Raw genomic sequence first — 19830 nt, 5'->3', positions numbered from 1 at the left:
TACGTTTGTTCTGAAAATACGTCACAACTTGAGGAAAAGAGTCGCATATGATTGTATTGCTTGAAAGTTAAACGTTGAATTTTAGGTGACACGTAAAATGGCTATTGCATAGTACAGTAAGTAAATAAAACGTGTCCGTAGTGCCCTGTTACAACTACGACAAGGACAACAAATGTACACTTTACAAAATGTCGAAAGAGTTTAAATAAAACAATATTAAATGTTAAATTGGCTTCGACGAGTTTTTGTTTACATTCCCCCTTGCGATTGTCAAGCCTCGGCGACGGCGCACATTATTGACGTCACACAAACAGGAAACGCGCGAGTGTAGCTGGGAAACGTGTGGACAACGCGAGCCTGTGAGTTAGAGCAACTGGCGTTCCGTAAGAATTATAAAGGTATGTTGATATTTTAGATTTGAGTCGTAGATACTCATTGTATACAGTCTTGCTTATTAGATGTTTTCTGACGCGCGAAGCTGTCTGATCTTGATGTACAATGTACGCGTTAGTTAGCTCAAAAGCTGCCCAGAGAGACACTACGCAACCAATCGACTCGTAAAAATTGAACAGTGTCAAGTTGGACGAAACCCGCCTTACGTATATGAATCCTACCACAGGTCTGTCGGCATGTCCCTGAACAAGTCCATGCATCCCAGAAACCGCTACAAAGACAAACCACCAGACTTTTCATACCTGGCGTCCAAGTACCCAGAATTCCAAGAACATGTGCACACCAACTTGTGTGGACGAGCTGTGTAAGTATCAAAATATTGTGTACCGCTTGAATGCGACTGAGGCGATTCACCCTGCTAGTCAAGTAAATTAAATTTAATTAGTTGAATCAGTTCAATCCTCGTGTGCATGTTTCAGGCTCAAGTCGACACTATTGACAGATGCAAGAGCACAATTGTAGCAGCTGAAAAAATAATGGAAACGAATCCGTAGTTGGTATTAACGAACGGTATGTGGACAACGCTGACAAATACACAAACACAGATTGCAGTATTGAAGCTATCGTAGTTGGCCACGAGACTATGCATCTTCCTATCCATGAGCCACTAGTGTGATCTTAATGCTGTAGACTGAGGTTGTCAAGTGACCTCTCCATCATCACTGTGCGACTGGATGTACATGCATGTCATTTTACTCCGTGACTGCCGTTGAGTTCGTTGTCGTCCGCCAGTGACTCAATCAACCTACCTACTGTTGAACAAGCACCATACCTGTCAACTTGTATATTTTCCCCGTATTTTATACGTTTTTTGATCATTTCAAATTATGTACTCCGTATAACAATTTTTGTACGGGAAAAAATGAATAAAATAAAAACTCGTTTTTTGTTAGACCGATCTCGTCTTGCCCATTTCGGCTCTAGTCAGTTAGCGATTCCGACTGCAAACTTCGGCCGACTTTCACGAGCAAAGTCCCCCCCCCCGTTGAGCGATAAAAACTGTTTAAGATTCTATATTGAAATATCCGTTCCGTTTCCCCCACCTCTCCCGCTGAGCGATAAATACTGTGTAAGATTAAAAAGAGATACTGTGTAAGATTATATACAGAAATGTACGGGCAAATTACAACTTTTGTAAGATACAGCGCAGCCCGGGGTTGACAGGTTTGAAGCACTGGTTTGGCAAAGGTGGTATTTGTAGTTAGTTGGACAGCTCAGCATAGTGAAATGGTGATTTGAAAACAATGACTTTAGATTTGCGTTCAAATCATTGACTTGAAATTATTTAGGGAAGCCTTCTGATGCCATTTAAAAAAAAAAAACCCTTTTTCCTGGCCACATGTTTTTGTGGCCAATTGTTGCTAGGCAGAATTTGTGGCGCCCAATTATTTGTGACCTCAAGGCCTACAACAGCGATTGACAACTCAGGTCTACAGGGGTCACTATCATGAATGTTTTAGATGTTTCTCTCCTCCAACACACTTGATTCAAATGATCAGGATCGTATTAAGCTTGTGAACAGCTTGCTGATCATTCAAAGCATGAGTGCCGGAGGAGGGAAACATCTAAAACATGCAGGATAGTGACCCTTGAGGACTGGATGTTGCCCTTCCCTAGTCTATAAAATAAAATGACATACGTGTGTCAGGAAAGATATTATCGGTGTGCATCCCTGCGCAAAAGATGATTCGATACGGTTTTTGATTCGTGGGGTGCGAAACCTTTCAAGGATGGCTCGATTTGAAAGTGAAATGATTCGATTCGGTTTGACTCGGGATTCTGATTAGATTCAATATGGTAGCGTTCAGTTCGAGAGGATATAACGTGATGACTTTTGTCATTTTACATAAATTTGAATATACTTGTCAGGACAGTAAATGTGCCATTTCTGTCTAAGATATCTCTCTCCAATAAAAGACCATTCGATATGCATCTCAGTGTATTTCAAAGTGTAATGATTCGATTTTGTTCATTTTGATACAATTTGCATCTTTTAAATAAAAAAAGTGATATATTTAATAGTGGTGGGACTAAAATATAATTAATAGTTGATTACATTAATGCTGTAATATTACATTATCATATTTAGTATATTGTTTATATGGGGAAGTCAACACAAATATTTTTTTTTTTTCAAGAATATCTTCGATGCACCCACTAGTTGAAACAAGGCATTCTGATAAATATTGTAAAAATGCAGCCATAAAACTTGCCATCAATCCTGCAATGGAGTTGGCCCATTCTAGTTCACAGTTAGAGGCTTGATTATTAATTACTCTGCTTGTAATCACAATAAAGCTTTTTTTTTTTTTTTTTTTTGCCATTTTCCATCAGGCTACCACATACACAAACAGATTAGTGACAGTTTTTACAATTACCTTTTTCAAACTGAGTTTTAAGAATTGAAATGCTAGTACTAACTGTTTGAAATACGATGCCTTTAATTCTGACTACCAGGAACTGTTTCTCCCTTGTGGGCAAATCTGTCCGCCTGCTCATTCCCGGAACTCACTGGAAGACGATTTGCTCACAATGTGTTTGCCTGCTGCAAAAAGGGACGTCAAGGATTTGTGTCGCTTGTCTGTGGAAAATTTGGGACTTTTCGTCCCGAGCCTAGATGATGTTTTTTTTTTTTGTGTGTGTGTGTGATTGCAAATGAGTGAAGTCGACTGTTTTTTTTTTTTAAGTCGTTTTAAGCGGCAAGGAGGGGGGCGAGCGTAATCATCGGGTTGGTTGGGACCAGCTCTTTTCGTGTGGGGGATAACGTCTCCTGTCATTTTGGGATTCAGATCTGTAAATGGATTTCAAGTCTGTGGTCTGATGAGACAAAGATTGACCTCTTTGGCGTGATTGCCAAGCGTCATGTTTAGAGGAAACCAGGAAGCACTGCAGTGAAACACGGGTGGTGGCAGTGGGAAAAAGTGAAACGCTGTGAATACTCTCCGGGTGCACCGTAACCATCCATCTTCGTTACGTCGGCGTATTTGCCAAACGTCCTGTATTTTCGAACACGCATGAGAGCGATCACGTCAACTTGGATTCATTCACCAGCCGTACCTTGAAGGCCACCTCGCTCTCTATATAGCTTAAAACGTACAGTATGTCAACAAATTCCCCTCAGCAGCAGACTGTATCCGTAGTACTTTTTGTCCCGTGTCGTTTGCCGTCCACTGCGCCGAATGCAAACGTAAGCACGCCGCCGGGGACCCACGTGGCGCCGAGCGCACAGCGCGCGGGCACGCTCACGTCGGCCATTGCTCCAACGTGGCCCGGTGTGCGTGCTCTCCCGTCATCTGTTCGGTGGATGGGGTTGCCATAGAGACATGCCGTTTGCAGCGCTGCTCATCCTCTTTAGTAGCACACGCGCGCACACACAATACGCGCCTCAGGGCTAAAAATAGAGGTCTGGCCTGAGCCGCCCTGCCGTCTGAATATTGATCTTTTTCTAATGATACCTCTCAGGAAGAAGGGAAAATGGAAGAACATCTGAGAGAGAGCCCTTTGTGCAACTGCGTCCTGTCTTTTTAGTCTTCCATTCGTTGTATTGTGCTTTATTGTCTCAAAGAATTAAAAAAAAAAAAAGTAGCTCTTTTCTACTCGCGTTTCAGTAAGTTTAAATTTGTATCAAGATTGTGGGAGGGTTAGAGCTATAAAGCTATTTTTTTTTCAGCCTTTCTAAATCATGTTTTTTTCACAGATCATGGGTGAGTTTGGAATGAGCCCTGAGCGGTTGTGATGTCATTTTCAGTCGGCAGAAGTGACAAAATGGCCGCCCGCAGAGCTAGCTAAAAACGGGTGGATTAGCTCTTATTCCACAAACGCAATATTTATCAGTATGCCTTGTTTCAACTAGTGGGCTTGCATAGAACATATTCTTGAAATTATTTATATTTATGTATTATTTATGTCTATATTTATTAATACACGTATCACAGCCTTTTATTGCTTTTGTTCTATTTATTGTATTGTTTGTAAAGTGCTTTGATACAACTCTAGCTGTTATGAAATGCGCTATATAAATAGAATTGTATTTTTTTTTTTTTTTAATGTTTGGGTGTACTTTAAGATATATTTTTTAAGTGCTCTGTAAACAGTTTTATTATTATTATTAAGTTGTGGTAAGACCTCGGGGGCATGACACATTTAGAGCTTTCCAAGCCAATCAACACCTTAACTCCTTCCAACCAGCCGAGGATCTATTTATAGAATATATGCTGCGATGTAATTACCAGCGTCCGAGTCCTCGCTTCATTGCTTTCATGCGATTTGATTTCTCATTCTCGCGTGCTCAATTATTTCTCTGCCACGTCAGCATTCTTTTCAACCTCGTGGGCTGTTTTCCGTGTTAGTTTGTTGCGGTGTCCCGAAGTAGCCAGGTGTTGACCTGAACCATTAAGGCTTTCGTGTTCATTATGTGTAAGTTCCTTGTAAGATTAATGTCAGCCTTCACAGGTAAATTGCCTCTCATTTATATCTGTATCTCAGTCTCGCACCCGACGGTTCCCCCTCTTTTTTCCCCCCTCACTAATACTATGTAAACTGGAAACATTTGCGCTTTAGTGGTGTCCAGAACAGTTGGCACAGGATATCGTTGTAGCCCGATTCAAACGTAGCCAAATTAAGAGCAATGCAACCCCCCCAAAACAATCCTCCCACAATGCATTTCAATGGGTATCAATTTGACATGGATTTTTCTCTTTTCTTTTTGCCGATAAAAAAAAAAAAATTGTGGCTCCTTCCATCATTTAAGTTGCCCCTCCCTGATGTCGGTGGTATTTGCATTAGAGATAGAACGATATGCTTTTTTTCAGGGCCGATACCGATTACTGCTAGTCAAGGAGGCCGATAACCGATATTTGGAGCCGATACTCATTTTCAGTGAAAAAATATTGGCGTCAAAATCTGAAGAAAAATTTACTCTTAACTTGGTTGTAACGTTTTTAAGCATGTTTATGGAACGATGTTTCAGGTTGGCATAATGGTGATTTAAAAAAAAAAAAAAAAAAAAAATCATGATTACAAGACATTTTTGACAGTATACATCTCTCAAAATTCTAACAAAATTCAGGGAGCACCCAGGATTGTCAGCATGTGTTAAAAAGGATAAAGGAAAAACAAACAATAGCTCCATGTCGTTTTCTACGGTAAATTTCAAAATGACAGAAATGTTCAACTTTCACATATCTTTATTTTGATTTGCACAGTTTCAAATTGATTTATTATCAGCCAGCAGAATTTAAAAAAAAACGCTGATGCTGAATTGGTGCCGATAATCGGCACCGGCCAATAATCGGTCCATCCCTAATTTGCATCTCTTTCACCAGTGCCCCCCCCATGTAATCCATTGAAAACTGCCCGTGTGGACCTGCTTGCGTGCCAGACGGCGCCATCCCTGGGATGAAGTCTAATTACATCTGCCAAACTGCATAAAAAAAAAAATTTGGCAAAGCTTGAATTCACCCACTCGCTGTCGGCGGCAGCGTCGTCTGCTCGTATGACAGCTGCAGCGGTTCAACTCGCAGGCTTGAGCATTTGAGGCCCAGACAATAAGTGTGAGGTCTTAATTGTCAATTTCATTGTCTTTAACTGCGGATTGCAAATTAATGAGCTGCTTATCTACGGTGTGTGCTGGTTGGTGGTGGGGGTGGGGGGGGGGCGTGAGGTTTGAGGGTTAATTAGGTGTTGCTGCGGAGCTGACACAAAAGAATCAGGCACCTGCATTACTCTTGCCGCGTTCTTCCACACACCTTGCTTTAAATAATTTTGCCGGTTTCCCTAATGCGGATCTGAATTATTTTAAAGCAATGTGCCAGAAAAGATATTTTAATCTATTCATTATTGCATTTTCGCCATAGTTTCACTAATTTCCGTACAGAAGCAAATGTAAAGACAAATAATTGGGAAATTGTACAAAATATGGGTTGTATGTTTTTTTTTTTTTTTTTTGTTTTTTTTTTTTCTTGGGGGGGGCTCGATGCACCTCTGTATGGGCATCAGCTGCACAAAGCGCACCAAGAAGCTAGCGGGTTTAATTTGTAAAGAGCCTTTGTTTTTGCTACACACACTCCATATCATGCGGCACGATGTTATCGTCAGCCGCGGCTCATTCGCCGGCGCTTTCTTGCGCACCCTAGAGTGAATTTCAAGGAGCCGGAGGCCGTGCGAGCTCTGACCTGCACGCTTCTGAAGGAGGACTTTGGTTTGAGCATCGAGATCCCTCTGGAGCGCCTCATACCCACCGTGCCCCTGCGCCTCAACTACATCCACTGGGTGGAGGATCTCGTCGATGGCCAGAAGCAACCACGTCGAGGCATTGACATAGGTACTTTTTTGATTATTAGAAACGCCGAAAGAGATGATAGGATTTTGCGCATTTGTTATTGCTTCATAATTGAATCGTTAAAACCCGAATTATAATTTTTAATCTCCCAATTGATGATTTTTTTCTTTTTCTTTTTTTTATAAAGGTACCGGCGCGTCTTGTATCTACCCGTTGCTGGGAGCGTCAATGAACGGCTGGTACTTCCTCGCAACCGAGGTGGACGATATATGCTTTGACTACGCCACCAGGAACGTGGAGCAGAACCATTTGTCTGACCTGGTTAAAGGTAAGCGTGCGGTCTACAGCGTCACAACAGTCTCAAGAACGCTATTGCTTGGTTGATGGTCACCGTTTATGGACGGCTGCAAGTTCGTGCTGAAATCCAGTCAAGTCATATAGGCAACTTGTCCGAAAAGACAAGTGGTAGAGGATGGACGGGTGGCTCCAGTTCGTGTTATATTCTAGTTAGTTTGTTGATGTTGTTTTGTAGGGATGTAACGATTCACCGAAGCCCCGATTCGATTTTCAGTTGGTGTGGTGCTGCAGCCATCCACAAACGATAGCCATCCGCAAACGATACGCACTGGTGTTTGGCGCAAGCGCATAATCTGATCCACGCATTCAAAATGTGGTATGCATCTGGAATGGAAAAAAAAATTAAAGACATCGTTTTCATTTTTTAGCACTCTAAATTAGTATATTCTAATGACCTAGGTATGTTGTCTTTTGTAAGGTGTTGCTGTATATGGCTTGTGAGTGCTGAGATGTCCCGAGTTCGATTCAAATCGATGATTCGATTAATCGGTTTGAATCGATTTTCGATTAATCGTTACACCCCTATCGTTTTTGTATTTGTTTTTTTTTTGGGTGTGTTGTGAGCACTAGGAAAGACAACTTGAAAGAGGATGTAGAGGATTGCTTCACATCAATTTAGCAATGTCCGATTTGATTTGAGGGAGAATTTGCGGCATTGCGAATTGAGCATTTGTGGTTGTTTTGTCTACCGCAGTGGTCAAGGTTCCCCAGAAGACCCTGCTGATGGACGCCTTGAAAGAAGAGACGGAAATTGTGTATGACTTTTGCATGTGCAACCCTCCTTTTTTTGCCAACCAACTTGAAGCCAAGGTGAATCCTCTCTCGTTTTCAACCGATTGAACGTTTTGGAATCCAAATGTTTGCTAGGTGGCTGTCTGCAGCAGGATTTGTTTACACAGATAGTAACAGACACTTAATAGGATTGGATCTTAATCCCCGTCTGTCTTGCCGCTCGCCGCAGGGGGTCAATTCAAGGAACGCGCGGCGGCCTCCGCCCAGCTCGGTGAACACGGGCGGGGTGACGGAAATCATGGCGGAGGGCGGCGAACTGGAGTTTGTTAAGAGGATCATTCATGACAGCCTGCAGCTGAAGAAGCGCTTACGGTGAGGAACAAAGACGGGCTTCGCCGTCGGGGCGAGGGCGGGGCGCGGGGCAGAAAACCAAACGTGTCACCTATATGAAGCCAAATTGTTTACTCGGTGTGGTCAAAATGTCCAAAGTGGCAGATGGATTCGGGCTTTTTTTTTTCGAGAGAGGTTGAAATGTATCCCGAGAGTGCGGAAGTGGGCAAATGGGTTGCGCACGTATTGATGGAGCTGTCACTTGCAGTCACTTTCGGGGGGGCGGGTTTTGGCACACAATCATCCCACGCTGTATCTGGGAGCCCGCAGGGAACATCTGTGTTTGGGTGGGCCCCACTTGAGCAACCCCGCCCTCCTCGTCACAGCGCTGTCAGCGGGGCAGCAGGGGACTATTAAAACAAATTAGACATGCCACACCTGTGTGTCCCCGAAAGACGGATTGTAACACCCGCCTGCTCCTTGTGTCACGTCGATGCGCGTTTACAGCTGAGGGAGAGTAAATGATTCCGTCTTTCCGAGGTTTGGCGTTCGGGCTCAATCCAACCGCAGCCGGCTGTCGCTCCCAACCAAAAAAAAGCATGCCGGGACAAAAGAGCCTGCAGGTGTCCATGGCAACACTGCCCAGCTTCACCGATTGGTCCTTTTGAGACTCACCAGCACTACCCGCCCTCTTTTCTCCCCCCCTCTTCACTATCGTCCTGTGTTGTGGGGGGCCTTTTGCTCCCAATGCAACGTGTGAAAATGCATTATTAAAAGAAGATAATGATCCGCATTTATCATGTCATTGATATGACGATTTTCATCTCTGGTAAAAAAAATTTAAAAAAAATGTCTGCACTTGGAAAACATGCATGAATTTGATGAGGATCATTTAGCAGCGGCACTTTCAAGGTGACTGAAAAAGCCACATTGGCAGTGTTGGGCTGTTTTGGGACACATCTGTCACTATGTGAGCTGTTCGATATTTCATTGTGTCATCCGATGTCCCGATCAGCATCTTCATACTCTAAATGCCTCCAAATATTTCTCTGGATAGTAGCGTCTTGCAGTCCACAAACAACCTCACTGTGATAGCTCACTGGGACTCTTCTGAGCCTGAACTCAAAAAAAAAAAAAAAAACATACCCTCACCGCTTGGATGCAAATAACTATCTTTTGTGTCGACTGAAAATGACATCACAACTGCTCACAACGACCAATCACGGCTCAGATTCAGAAAACAGGTCAGCCGCGATTGGTCGTTGTGGGCAGTTGTGATGTCATATTCAGTCGACAGAAGACAAAATGGCCGCCCCCAGAGATGGCTAAAAACGAGTGGATTAACACTTATTCCACAAACGCAATATTTATCAGAATGCCCTGTTTCAACTAGTGGGCTTGCGTAGAACATATTCTTGAAAAAAAATGTTTGGGTTGAGTGCTGAGCATCTGTGATGTCATTTTCAGTCGACAACAAGTGGCAAAATGGCCGCCCCCTGAGATGAACAAAAAGCGGGTTGATTTTACTTAACTTATATTCCACAAAAGCTCAATGTTACCCGTACACTGAAGAGACTCATCCGTAATCCAATAAAGAATTATGTATTTCAATATTCACGTGTAAATGAGTATTTCCACTGTGGATTTCTCATGTGTTGCCTTTTCTGCTTGTTGAATCTCTGCTAGTAGTCAAACCGTCGATGTGTTCAGCAGGTTAATGTGGATGCTTGTTTCTGCAGGTGGTACAGTTGTATGCTGGGAAAGAAATGTAGCTTGGCCCCACTGAAAGAGGAGCTTCGGAAGCAAGGGGTGAGTGGCCCGTCAACGGCAACATGCCAAATACTGTGCTACAATAGCTGAATCTTACAATGTAAGTTGCGCATATAATTATTGGGTTAGTCAGATTTACATATCGTCGCTGTCCTGTGAAAAACACTTATGTCAATTTTTTTCAATTTTCTTATTTTTACGTGAATGGTGTTTCCGCGTCAAAGACTTTGCATTAACGTGAACATTTTTTTTTCTAAAATCAGACATAAGTGTTTTTCACAGGACAGTGACGATATAGTATATCGTCAATTTTTTAAATTTTTCTTATTTTGACATGAATGGGGTTTCCGTGTTACAGCGATTGCATTAACCTGAAATTTTTTTTTTTTTAATCCAAAATTGGACATAGTTGTTTTTCACAGGACAGCGACGATATATTTTATCGTCAATTTTTTTCATTTTCCTTATTTTGACATGAATGGGGTTTCCGCGTTGCAGCCATCGCATTAACCTGAAAATATATATTTTTTTAAATCCAAAATTGGACATAGTTGTTTTTCACAGGACAGCGACGATATATTTTATCGTAAATTTTTTTCATTTTACTTATTTTGACATGAACGGGGTTTCCGCGTTACAGCCGTCGCATTAACGTGAAAATATATATTTAAAAAAAAATCCAAACTTGGACACACCGTAGTTCTTTTTCACAGGACAGCGACGATATATGACGTGGACATTCTTTAGCCAAGAAATCCCTTGGGTAGTAATCTTGCTCAACTACCATGCATGTAGAAATAAATAAAGAAAGAGATTAAAACAATTCTCATAGCTCCGCCTACTCTTGACATGAGATGTGTCTTCCAGGGGAGCAAACACCCAAAAAGGACTCGCAGGAAAAACGATCACAAGCGGGCCAAGGCGCCGATTTCTGTCCGCGGTGCATGACTGCCTCGCAAGGCGTTGTGCAGCTAAACAGCCCGTGAGTGTCATTAGCCGGAACTAATAGCCCAGCTCGTGACTCCTGACTGGATCAGGCCTGTAGTCCCGTGCTAGTCACTTCACTCACATGCTTGAAAGACGAAGACACCCAGTCCTATGGTTTGCTGCACCTGCACTCTCCCGAGGATTTAGTCTGCTACGGCTGCTCATCAACGCGAGTGCAGCTTTGGCAAGCATCCAGAGAGCAGGTTGTTATCTAAATGTCAAAGGCGGTGAAAGGGAAAAAAAAAAAAAAGTGGGCATAGTTAATACGCTAACAGTTTAATCAGTCGTTATTTTCTTTTGGAGTATGTCTGTCGGCATGAATGGTGTTTTTTTTTTGTTTGTTTTTTTCTCACAATGACATGCTTTCGTCTAAATATCTTAGAGGGAGTCAACCCCAGAATTTTCTTCACAATATGTTGTATGCGTCCACACTAGCCTAAACACAGCATTCCGATTCATGTTACGTTTGCGGACTAGTATTTAAGCAGCAAAATCGGCCCGTTTTTATCCATCGCACGGGCGGCCATTTTATCACTTCTGTCGACTGAAAATAACAGCACAGATGCTCAGGACTCAGATAATGACCAATCATGGCTCAGCTTTCAGAAAACAGGTGATTGGTCGTTACCTGAGCCCTGAGCAACTGTGATGTCATTTTCAGTCAACCATGAGGGACAAAATGGCCGCCCCCGAGATGGCTGGAAAACAGATGGATTTTACTGCTTAAACTCATATTCCACAAATGCAATATTAATCAGAATGCCGTGTTTCAACTACTGGGCCTGCTTAGAAAATATTCCCGGAAAAAAAAAAAATGTTTGTGTTGACTTTCGCTTTAACTGGTGGTACTGTTCTACTCCAGTCCTGTCGGTGGCAGTAACGCGCACGACTTAAGTAGGTGCCAGCTGGCACGCGCAGCAAGCTTTTTTCAACTGCAGCGCCATCTTGTGGAGCCACTTCCCCACTTGGCTCCAGTGCAAGCGCACTACAGTATAACAGTGAAAAGTGAAAATAAATTTGTCGGCCGTTAGCTTTTGCCGCATCTCCTCCAAAATCAAATGAGTTCTTTCTTGAAATACTTGTGTGCTTTTTAAAAAAAAAAAAGAAAGAACCTGATATTACCCTGTCACTTTTTCTACTACTCTACTCGGCTGTAATTCGGTCTCATCATGTAGGGGGTGGAACATTGCATATCAAAAGATGAAACTAATTTGTGCTGCGATTGACTGGCGACCAGCCCAGGGTGCAGTCTTGGCCAAAGTCAACTGGGATAAGTCCAACCCTATAACCCTATAAAATATAAATAAATAAATTAAAAAAAAAAAAAAATAGATGAATGAGTTTTTCTAGTAAAAATCATCCAGAGCCAGCATGAGGGTGTCGACTGGTCTGATTGTTGTTGTTGTTGTTTCCAGGTACCCAAAGTGACGCACACAGAGTTCTGCCAGGGGCGCACCATGCGCTGGGCGCTGGCCTGGAGCTTCTATGATGATGTCATCGTTCCGGTAAGTCTTTGCAGGCCCGCGGGTTGGCCGCTTTAATGCTCGTGCTTGACTCCGCCTGCTGCTTGGCGATTCCAACAGCCAAAATCCATTTACTCAATAATGCACCTCCTCCATTCCCCCCCTTAACTGAATCTTTCATTCTTCCATCACACACTCTTGTCCCTCCGCCGGGGGGAGCTTTATGTGGTTTAGTTTAGCAGTAGCCTGGCAACAGTTGCCAGGGTAAGAAATGTGCACGCTCACTGGCTTTTGTCTTGTGTGGACAGTGAGCGTGTTGGAGAAAACACAACAATAAACGGTTATCAGTCAACGGGAATGGTGTTGGTATCTGTGTGCTCGAGAGAAACAACTGGAAGTGGCCACTCAGTAGATGCATGCGCATTGTTGTACTAGACTATTTTGGCCTTTCCCGTCTAAAATCAGTTGAGCAGAATGATTGGCCTACATTTCCTTTCCTCTGCCTCCTCTTGCGTTCACACACATGTACGTTTTGGCAGAGGCTTCCGCATGCACGGAAATCCATGCATGGCTGACTCATTCTGCCCAGATGCATGTCTTCCTATGGATGTCAGCTGTACGTGCATGCGCATGAGGCAGGCTCATTAATGTCACATGTGGTCTTCAACAGATGTGGCACGCATGCAACTGTGACCTACTTAACCCCTTTTACTACCGGGTCAATTCCAAACGTTACTCATTACTATGCTGCGTAAGCTTTAGACCAGTATACACGTCACTATTTTAGCCATAATTATAATAAGCTATCACACTAGCTAGCTGAGTGGAGAAAGCACTGAAATACACTGATCAGGATTGTATGTTTTTCCCTGTGCTTGTGTACTATTTCGAAGGAGAAATGCTACAAATGCTAACATGCTAATAGTCGTTATGCTAACATACTGTATAGCGAGCTAGAACTGCTACGGATGCTAATACGCTAATAGTTGTTATGCTAACATACTGTATAGCGAGCTAAAACTGCGACGAATGCTAACACGCTAATAGTTGTTATGCTAACATACTGTTTAGCGAGCTAGAACTGCTATGAATGCTAACACGCTAATAGTTGTTATGCTAACATACTGTATAGCGAGCTAGAACTGCTACGAGTGCTAACACGCTAATAGTTGTTATGCTAACATACTGTATAGCGAGCTAGAACTGCTACAAATGCTAACACGCTAATAGTTGTTATGCTAACATACTGTATAGCGAGCTAGCACGGCTACGAATGCTAACACGCTAATAGTTGTTATGCTGACATACTGTATAGCGAGCTAGAACTGCTACGAATGCTAACACGCTAATAGTTGTTATGCTAACATACTGTATAGCTAGCTAGAACTGCTACGAATGCTAACACGCTAATTAAAAATTGGAAAAAGGGAATCATACGGTCACTCTTGACCTGCGGCCATATTCAATGTCAATGGGAGTTTCTTTGTATTTTTTGGGGACTTGCGTCTCTACGGTAACATGGAATAAAACAAAATTAAGAATAAAGATCTGATACGTTATTCGTGTGGGTTAGGTAAAAAAAAAAGTTTGAATAATAAAGACTTAGATTGTACTTTTCTAGAAGTAAGGCAGAAACACCACCAGCCGTTTAATTTCTCTCCTGAAATCTGAATTAAATATGTGTATGGATTGGATTTCCTAGAGTGTGCAATCATCTTTTCTTATATGACCACACATGATAATACAAGTATGGAAAACGGAAGTGTGAATTATTTCCGATATCTCAAAGTGGAACATCTCGAATGAAATACAAATGGAATAGGCAATGTGTGGTTGATTGCACATCCAGACAGAGATTAGATTTGGTTTTATCCGAGGCCCGAGGCACAGTTGCCGCTCGACTCTTGGCAAGGAGGTTGGATGCCTCAGTGGCTTGCTTGTATTGTGATTGTGCCTCCAGATAGGTGTGTGTGTTTGTAAATGTGAAATAGTCGAGCGTGTCTATTGTGTAGGTGATGTAACGGCCTGGTTGTTTTCGAGCCATATCCGTCTCAATATAAGGCTTTGCTTGACTGATTTATTTTCTCTTCATAATGAGTTGGGTAGCTCGCTTGCGTGCCTGTGTGTGGTTAGGGTTAATAAATACTAAGTGGAAAGAAGCTTTATTAAACTGCCAGATAAGAGAGAGGTCCATGATGCAGCCCCTAATTAAACATGGGAATTTTTCGTAATTGTGTCTTCGGGGAACATCAATTACTTAAAACCAAGAGCAAATTATGTTTAATGGGACCCTCCCTTTTTCCCTGTATTGTTTGAATTAAAAAAAAATATATATATATATATATATATATATAAATAAATTCCTGGCATTGAAAGGCCGGACTGTGAAAAGACAAGTGAATTCGTCAATGGCGGTGAATGGGTTAAATGGCGGTGCTCTCGAGGAGCACAAATCCATATTTGATTACGAATTGCAAGTACTTTACATGCAAAGTCATCAGACGTTCAGTTGACTTGTGCAAACTTGACTCTCGGAGCACGGGCGGGCCGTGAAGGTCGCAGCCCACTCCTTCCCGGCTGCTGTTTGTAGGTCAGTCGGCCATGCCGTCTGCTCCGTCGCCGCAGACCCTCGCCTCCTTCCGCACCCACCGCCAGCCCGCTGAGCCCCGGTGCGAGTGACACAGAACACGCAGTCACTGGCACGCGCGGGTGCAGGGAAGCGTCGCAGCACGGCTCATGTTGTCCCGCGATACGGTCGGCTAATGACCTCTAGCGCCATTACAGTTTGACTTCAGAGGGCAATAAGGAGTGAGGAGAAGTATTACGGGGCGCTGCAGGTCCCGTGGAGAGCGGTGTACTCGGAGCGCCCTCTTGTGTCCGTGATTACAGACATCCATTTTCCAACAGCAACCACAGACATGCTAGTCTTGCCGCATGACGCTGACAGTAATAATATATTTAGATCAAAAGAAACGAGGCACGTTCATAAAGTGTAATTACATTAATTTCCTGCACTCGAAATGCGGAATGGGGGGGAGTAGGGCTGCTCGATTATGGGGAAAAAATATTAATCACGAGGGTGATTGGGGTAGACCTATTATCGGCCGGCCCGATTATCGGCGCCGATATTCAGTATTTTGATGAATATCGGTATAGGCCTTTTTTAAAAATCTGATGGCCGATAATAAATCAATTTAAAACAGTTAACTTTGAGGAAGTATTTATTTAAATATTCAGTGAGCTTTATAAGAGATTCTACTGAGCCAGGGAACACTAAGCACCTTTTGTTTTTATTTGAAGTCAATACAATATCTCTTTTTGTAAGAATTTTAAAACAAAGATGGCCACATTGGCAAACATTTATAATAATGACTTTTGACATTGTGCAAATCTAAAAAAAAGTTCAATACACATTTGGACAAAGACGATTAAAAAAAGTTCGAGTTTTTTTTATTTTGACACCAATATTTTCCTTTTTAGTGAAAATGAATACCGGCCCCTAATATCGGTTATCGGCCTCCTTGACTACTAATAATCGGTATCGCCCTTGAAAAAAACATATCGGTATAACATATTATAATAATAATTGAAATCACGATTATTCAAACGATCATTAATTTTTTCATACAAAACAAAATGTTTAAACGTAAAAAATATAAAGGCAAATAATTGTAAGTTAAATTTGGACCAAACCAAATGTCTACAATTATTTATGAAATTTTAAAAAATGGTGCAAATGTATCAAATGGAAGTATGATTTCCTTGTGGATATAAATGCTTATTAGTAATTGTTTTTTTACGATTATGCCAATTTTGTTGTCGTGTAATAATCGTAATTGTAATTGAATTTCGATTAATTGCACAGCCCTAGGGGGAAGTGTGAACTTGGATGTTTGTGTAGGTTTCTATAGCGTGAATGTTTTTCCTCCCTGATCTGCTGAGGAAACGGTCAGGGCTGTTAATTCGAATCGTCTGTGGCCATATCGTTATGTGAGTGCTGTGCGGTGCTAGTCGACTTGAGCGCACTATAAGAGCAGTGCAAACACCGTCACATTTTTAAAAAGTGATTAGAATGTTCCAAGTCAGTATTTGTGTGCCCGCACTCATTTCAGTTTCTCATATGTGCATGTACAATTTACAAACTTGTACCAAACAATAAATTCACTTTCGATGGTTAGTCATCCCATTTTTTTTTTTTTTTTTACATCAAACATGACTGATTCATGTGAAATCATAATAAAATCACATTTTTACTCATTCACTGCCATTGACGAATTGACTTGTCTTTTCAACAGTCCAGCCATTCAGCCATCTCAGGAGCTTATTTATATATTTTTTTCCACATTTTTTCAAACGTTGGGGTAAAAGAAGGTCTGAAAATGTCTGGCAGTCAATGAGCTAACATGTAATTAGGTTAACTATGATGAGAATGCAAATCACGCCATCACTCGAGACGTGAAATTACGAATATGAGTAAGACAACGGCTCACCTTTTGTACTCATCTCGCCGTGAAGTGCGAATGTTGTGCGCATTAAGACGTACTTGCATTTGTCTATGAGAGCACCAGTAAAACTTGACTTGACTTGTCTCTTTGTCATTTTCTCCGTCAGTCGCCTCCCAGTAAGAGGCGTAAGTTGGACAAAGCGCGGAAGCCCCTTTCCTTCACGCTTCCCCACGTGGCCGTGAGGGAGCTCCAGGCGAAGGCCCGTGCTCTGGGCTGCACTGGCCCCCACCCTCTGGAAGCCATCACAACTCTTGTGGAGAAGACGCTCACGCAGCTGCGGGTGCGTTGCCATTTCTGCGGTTTGTTTAGTTTGTGGACTTGCGCCTATTAAACCGAATGTATTATTTGAGCGGTCACGATGCCGATTGTTCAATTGTGGTATTGAGCCTGATCAAATTACGCTTTTAGCCTGTGTCATCTTTTATTTCAGGGATGGGGAAGCTTTTGCTTATCTAGAGGGAGCCTTTTTATTTTTTTTATGAATTCCTTTTAGGGCAATAAAAAAATGGATTGAACAAATGTTTATGAAAACATTCATAGATTTTATCTGCAAAATCCAATTTGCTTGAAAAAAAATATGCAAACTTAGAAGCTGCTATGTCAAACCAACAATTTTGTCTTGTGTATATGACTAATCACATAGAAATTCCCATTTTTAGCATGGTTAAACATGCACTCATTTTTTTTTCAAACCAAATATATATTTTTTTTTTTCAAGAATATGTTCCCAGCAGGCCCACTAGTTGAAACGCAGCATTCTCATTCATTTAAAATTTGTGGAATATACATTAAGCAGCAAAATGCACTCGTTTTTAGCCATCTCCGGGGGCGGCCATTTTGTCTTCTGTCGACTGAATACGACATCGCAACTGCTCATAACGACCAATCACGGCTAACCTGTTTTCTGAATCTGAGCCGTGATTGGTCGCTGTGAGCAGTTGTGACGTCATCTTCAGTCGACAGAAGACAAAATGGCCGCCGCCAGAGATGGCTAAAAACGAGTGCATTTTGCTACTTAACTTATATTCCACAAACTCAAAACGAATCAGAATGCCGTGTTTCCAACTAGTGGGCCTGCCGGCAACATATTCTTGACAAAAATACGTTTGGGTTGACTTTAAGTGCTTGTCCTCGTCGGGGTCGCCGGTCTCAGCTGACTTTTGGCGAGAGGCGGGCTACCTGATCCAGTCACGACTCAGCAGCCATTCACAGGGCACCTATGAACAAACAACCATTCACGCTGACAGATCATTTAGAGCCAACAAAGAACCTCACGTTGCTTTTGGAACGTGATAGGAAGCCAGAGTGCTCATGGAAAATCCCCGCACGGAAGAAAGCAGACACCAACTAATATTTCACCATGCTGCCTGTTATTAAACAATCTCTGAAATTCTATAGAGCCAAATTGGATTTCCTTTTTGACCAAAGCAGCTTTGAATCCAGTAAAAAAAAAAAAAAACGTGTGGTTCCTTTTGCTCGCAGGTGCTGCACAAGCGCGTTCCGTGCAGGGAGCGGGAGCGGAGCCTCCTCCTGACCGCGGTGGAAAACACTTGGGTCCACGGGCGGCAGAAGCGGCGCGAACAAATGCGGCAGTTGCGAGAGTTGCCCAGAGCGCCTCACAGCGCCACGCCGTCCCCCGCCCAAAACGACCAGGATGTTCCCGCCGGGGACTCGGCTGACCGGCAGCTCACCGCCGAGTCGATTGACAACGGTTGCCCCTCCGTTGAAAGCGGGAAGGTGACGAACACCGCGGGCCAAGTGGATCAGGAGCTCCCGGGAAAGGTTGCGGGTGAAGATGTGCAAACGATCCCCGGGCGCGACCCCGCGGGAACGCGCGGGCCGAAGGACGCCGCCGATGCCGCGAGCGAGACGTCCTCGAAGCAGCCGGCCAGCCCGGGGTCGGCGGAAGGCTTCCTGTTTAAGTGTCTGCTGAACGTGCTGCACGAGGAGAACGACGCAGTGATCGAGATGCTCTGGGTGGAAGGTCAGAATAAAGATCTGATGAACCAGCTGTGCACCTTCCTGAGGAACACTCTTTTGAAGGCTGTCGCCAAATCCTGAGCGGAGAATAGCCGCGGTAGAGCCAATGGATACAGACTGCATGAAAAGATGCCTTTTGACATGTTAGAACAATTGTAACCCACCGTTTCGTACTTGACCGTTACTACCAGTCAATATTAGTCAAAGTGATTTCAATTTGTTGAACTTGTCGGCTTACCTTCTTAGGTAATTAACACCATACGTTTTATACTTTATTGCCAAATATTGGGAATAAATGTTATTTTATAAAATGTTGGCTGCCTTGTGATGTTTTTCATGATTTAGATGCGGATTACTATCCACTTCGTTTCTGATTTTTTTTTTTTTTTAATTTAAACACCAGTTTCATTAAACTTTATGAAAGGGTTAAGAGCTGGACATCAAAATAAATATTCTATACCTTGAAGTGAAAGTCAACCCAAACGTTTTTTTCCAGAATATGCTCTATGCAGGCCCACAAGTTGAAATAAAGCATTCTGATTAATATTGCGTTTGTGGAATATAAATTAAATGCACTTGCTTTTAGTCATCTCTGGGGGCGGCCATTTTGTCTTCTGTCGACTGAAAATGACATCACAAACTGCTCACAAAGACCAATCACGGCTGACCTGTTTTCTGAATCTGAGTCGTGATTGGTCGTTGTGAGCAGTTGTGATGTCATTTTCAGTCGACAGAAGACAAAATGGACGCCCCCGGAGATGGCTAAAAACGAGTGGATTAACACTTAATCCACAAACGCAATATTTATCAGAAAATATTGTTTCAGCTAGTGAACTTGCATAGAACATATTCTTGAAAAAAACTTTTTTGCGTTGACTTCATTTTAAGAAGCAAAATCCACCCATTTTTAGCCATCTCTTGGGGGCGGCCATTTTGTCACTCCTGTCGACTGAAAATGACATCACAGTTGCTC

The 19830-nt window shown here is 42.6% G+C and overlaps 1 protein-coding gene across 1 annotated transcript; it reads left to right on the top strand.

Moving 5' to 3' along the window:
• Positions 1 to 236: 236 nt before the first annotated feature.
• mettl16 (methyltransferase 16, N6-methyladenosine) lies at positions 237 to 19168 on the top strand. Its single transcript, XM_086035412.1, has 10 exons — positions 237 to 398; positions 620 to 757; positions 6588 to 6775; positions 6921 to 7061; positions 7785 to 7900; positions 8052 to 8194; positions 9892 to 9961; positions 12325 to 12414; positions 16984 to 17157; positions 18360 to 19168. The coding sequence occupies exons 2-10, from the start codon at positions 630 to 632 to the stop codon at positions 18936 to 18938; spliced, it is 1629 nt and encodes a 542-aa protein (XP_085891538.1). The 5' UTR covers positions 237 to 398; positions 620 to 629; the 3' UTR covers positions 18939 to 19168.
• Positions 19169 to 19830: the final 662 nt, after the last annotated feature.

Source organism: Filicampus tigris, chromosome 7 (genome assembly GCF_054856515.1).
Source record: "Filicampus tigris isolate MCC_2025a chromosome 7, RoL_Ftig_1.0, whole genome shotgun sequence".
NCBI lineage: Eukaryota > Metazoa > Chordata > Actinopteri > Syngnathiformes > Syngnathidae > Filicampus > Filicampus tigris.
Note: the sequence above shows the minus strand (reverse complement) of the source record. Positions and strands in the feature narration are given on the sequence as shown.

Coding starts and splice junctions, on each gene's coding strand:
- mettl16 (XM_086035412.1), top strand. CDS start 630: ATGTCCCTGAACAAGTCCATGCATCCCAGAAACCGCTACAAAGACAAA. Junction 7,062..7,784: donor TTTGTCTGACCTGGTTAAAG/GTAAGCGTGCGG, acceptor TGTCTACCGCAG/TGGTCAAGGTTCCCCAGAAG. Junction 8,195..9,891: donor CAGCTGAAGAAGCGCTTACG/GTGAGGAACAAA, acceptor TTGTTTCTGCAG/GTGGTACAGTTGTATGCTGG.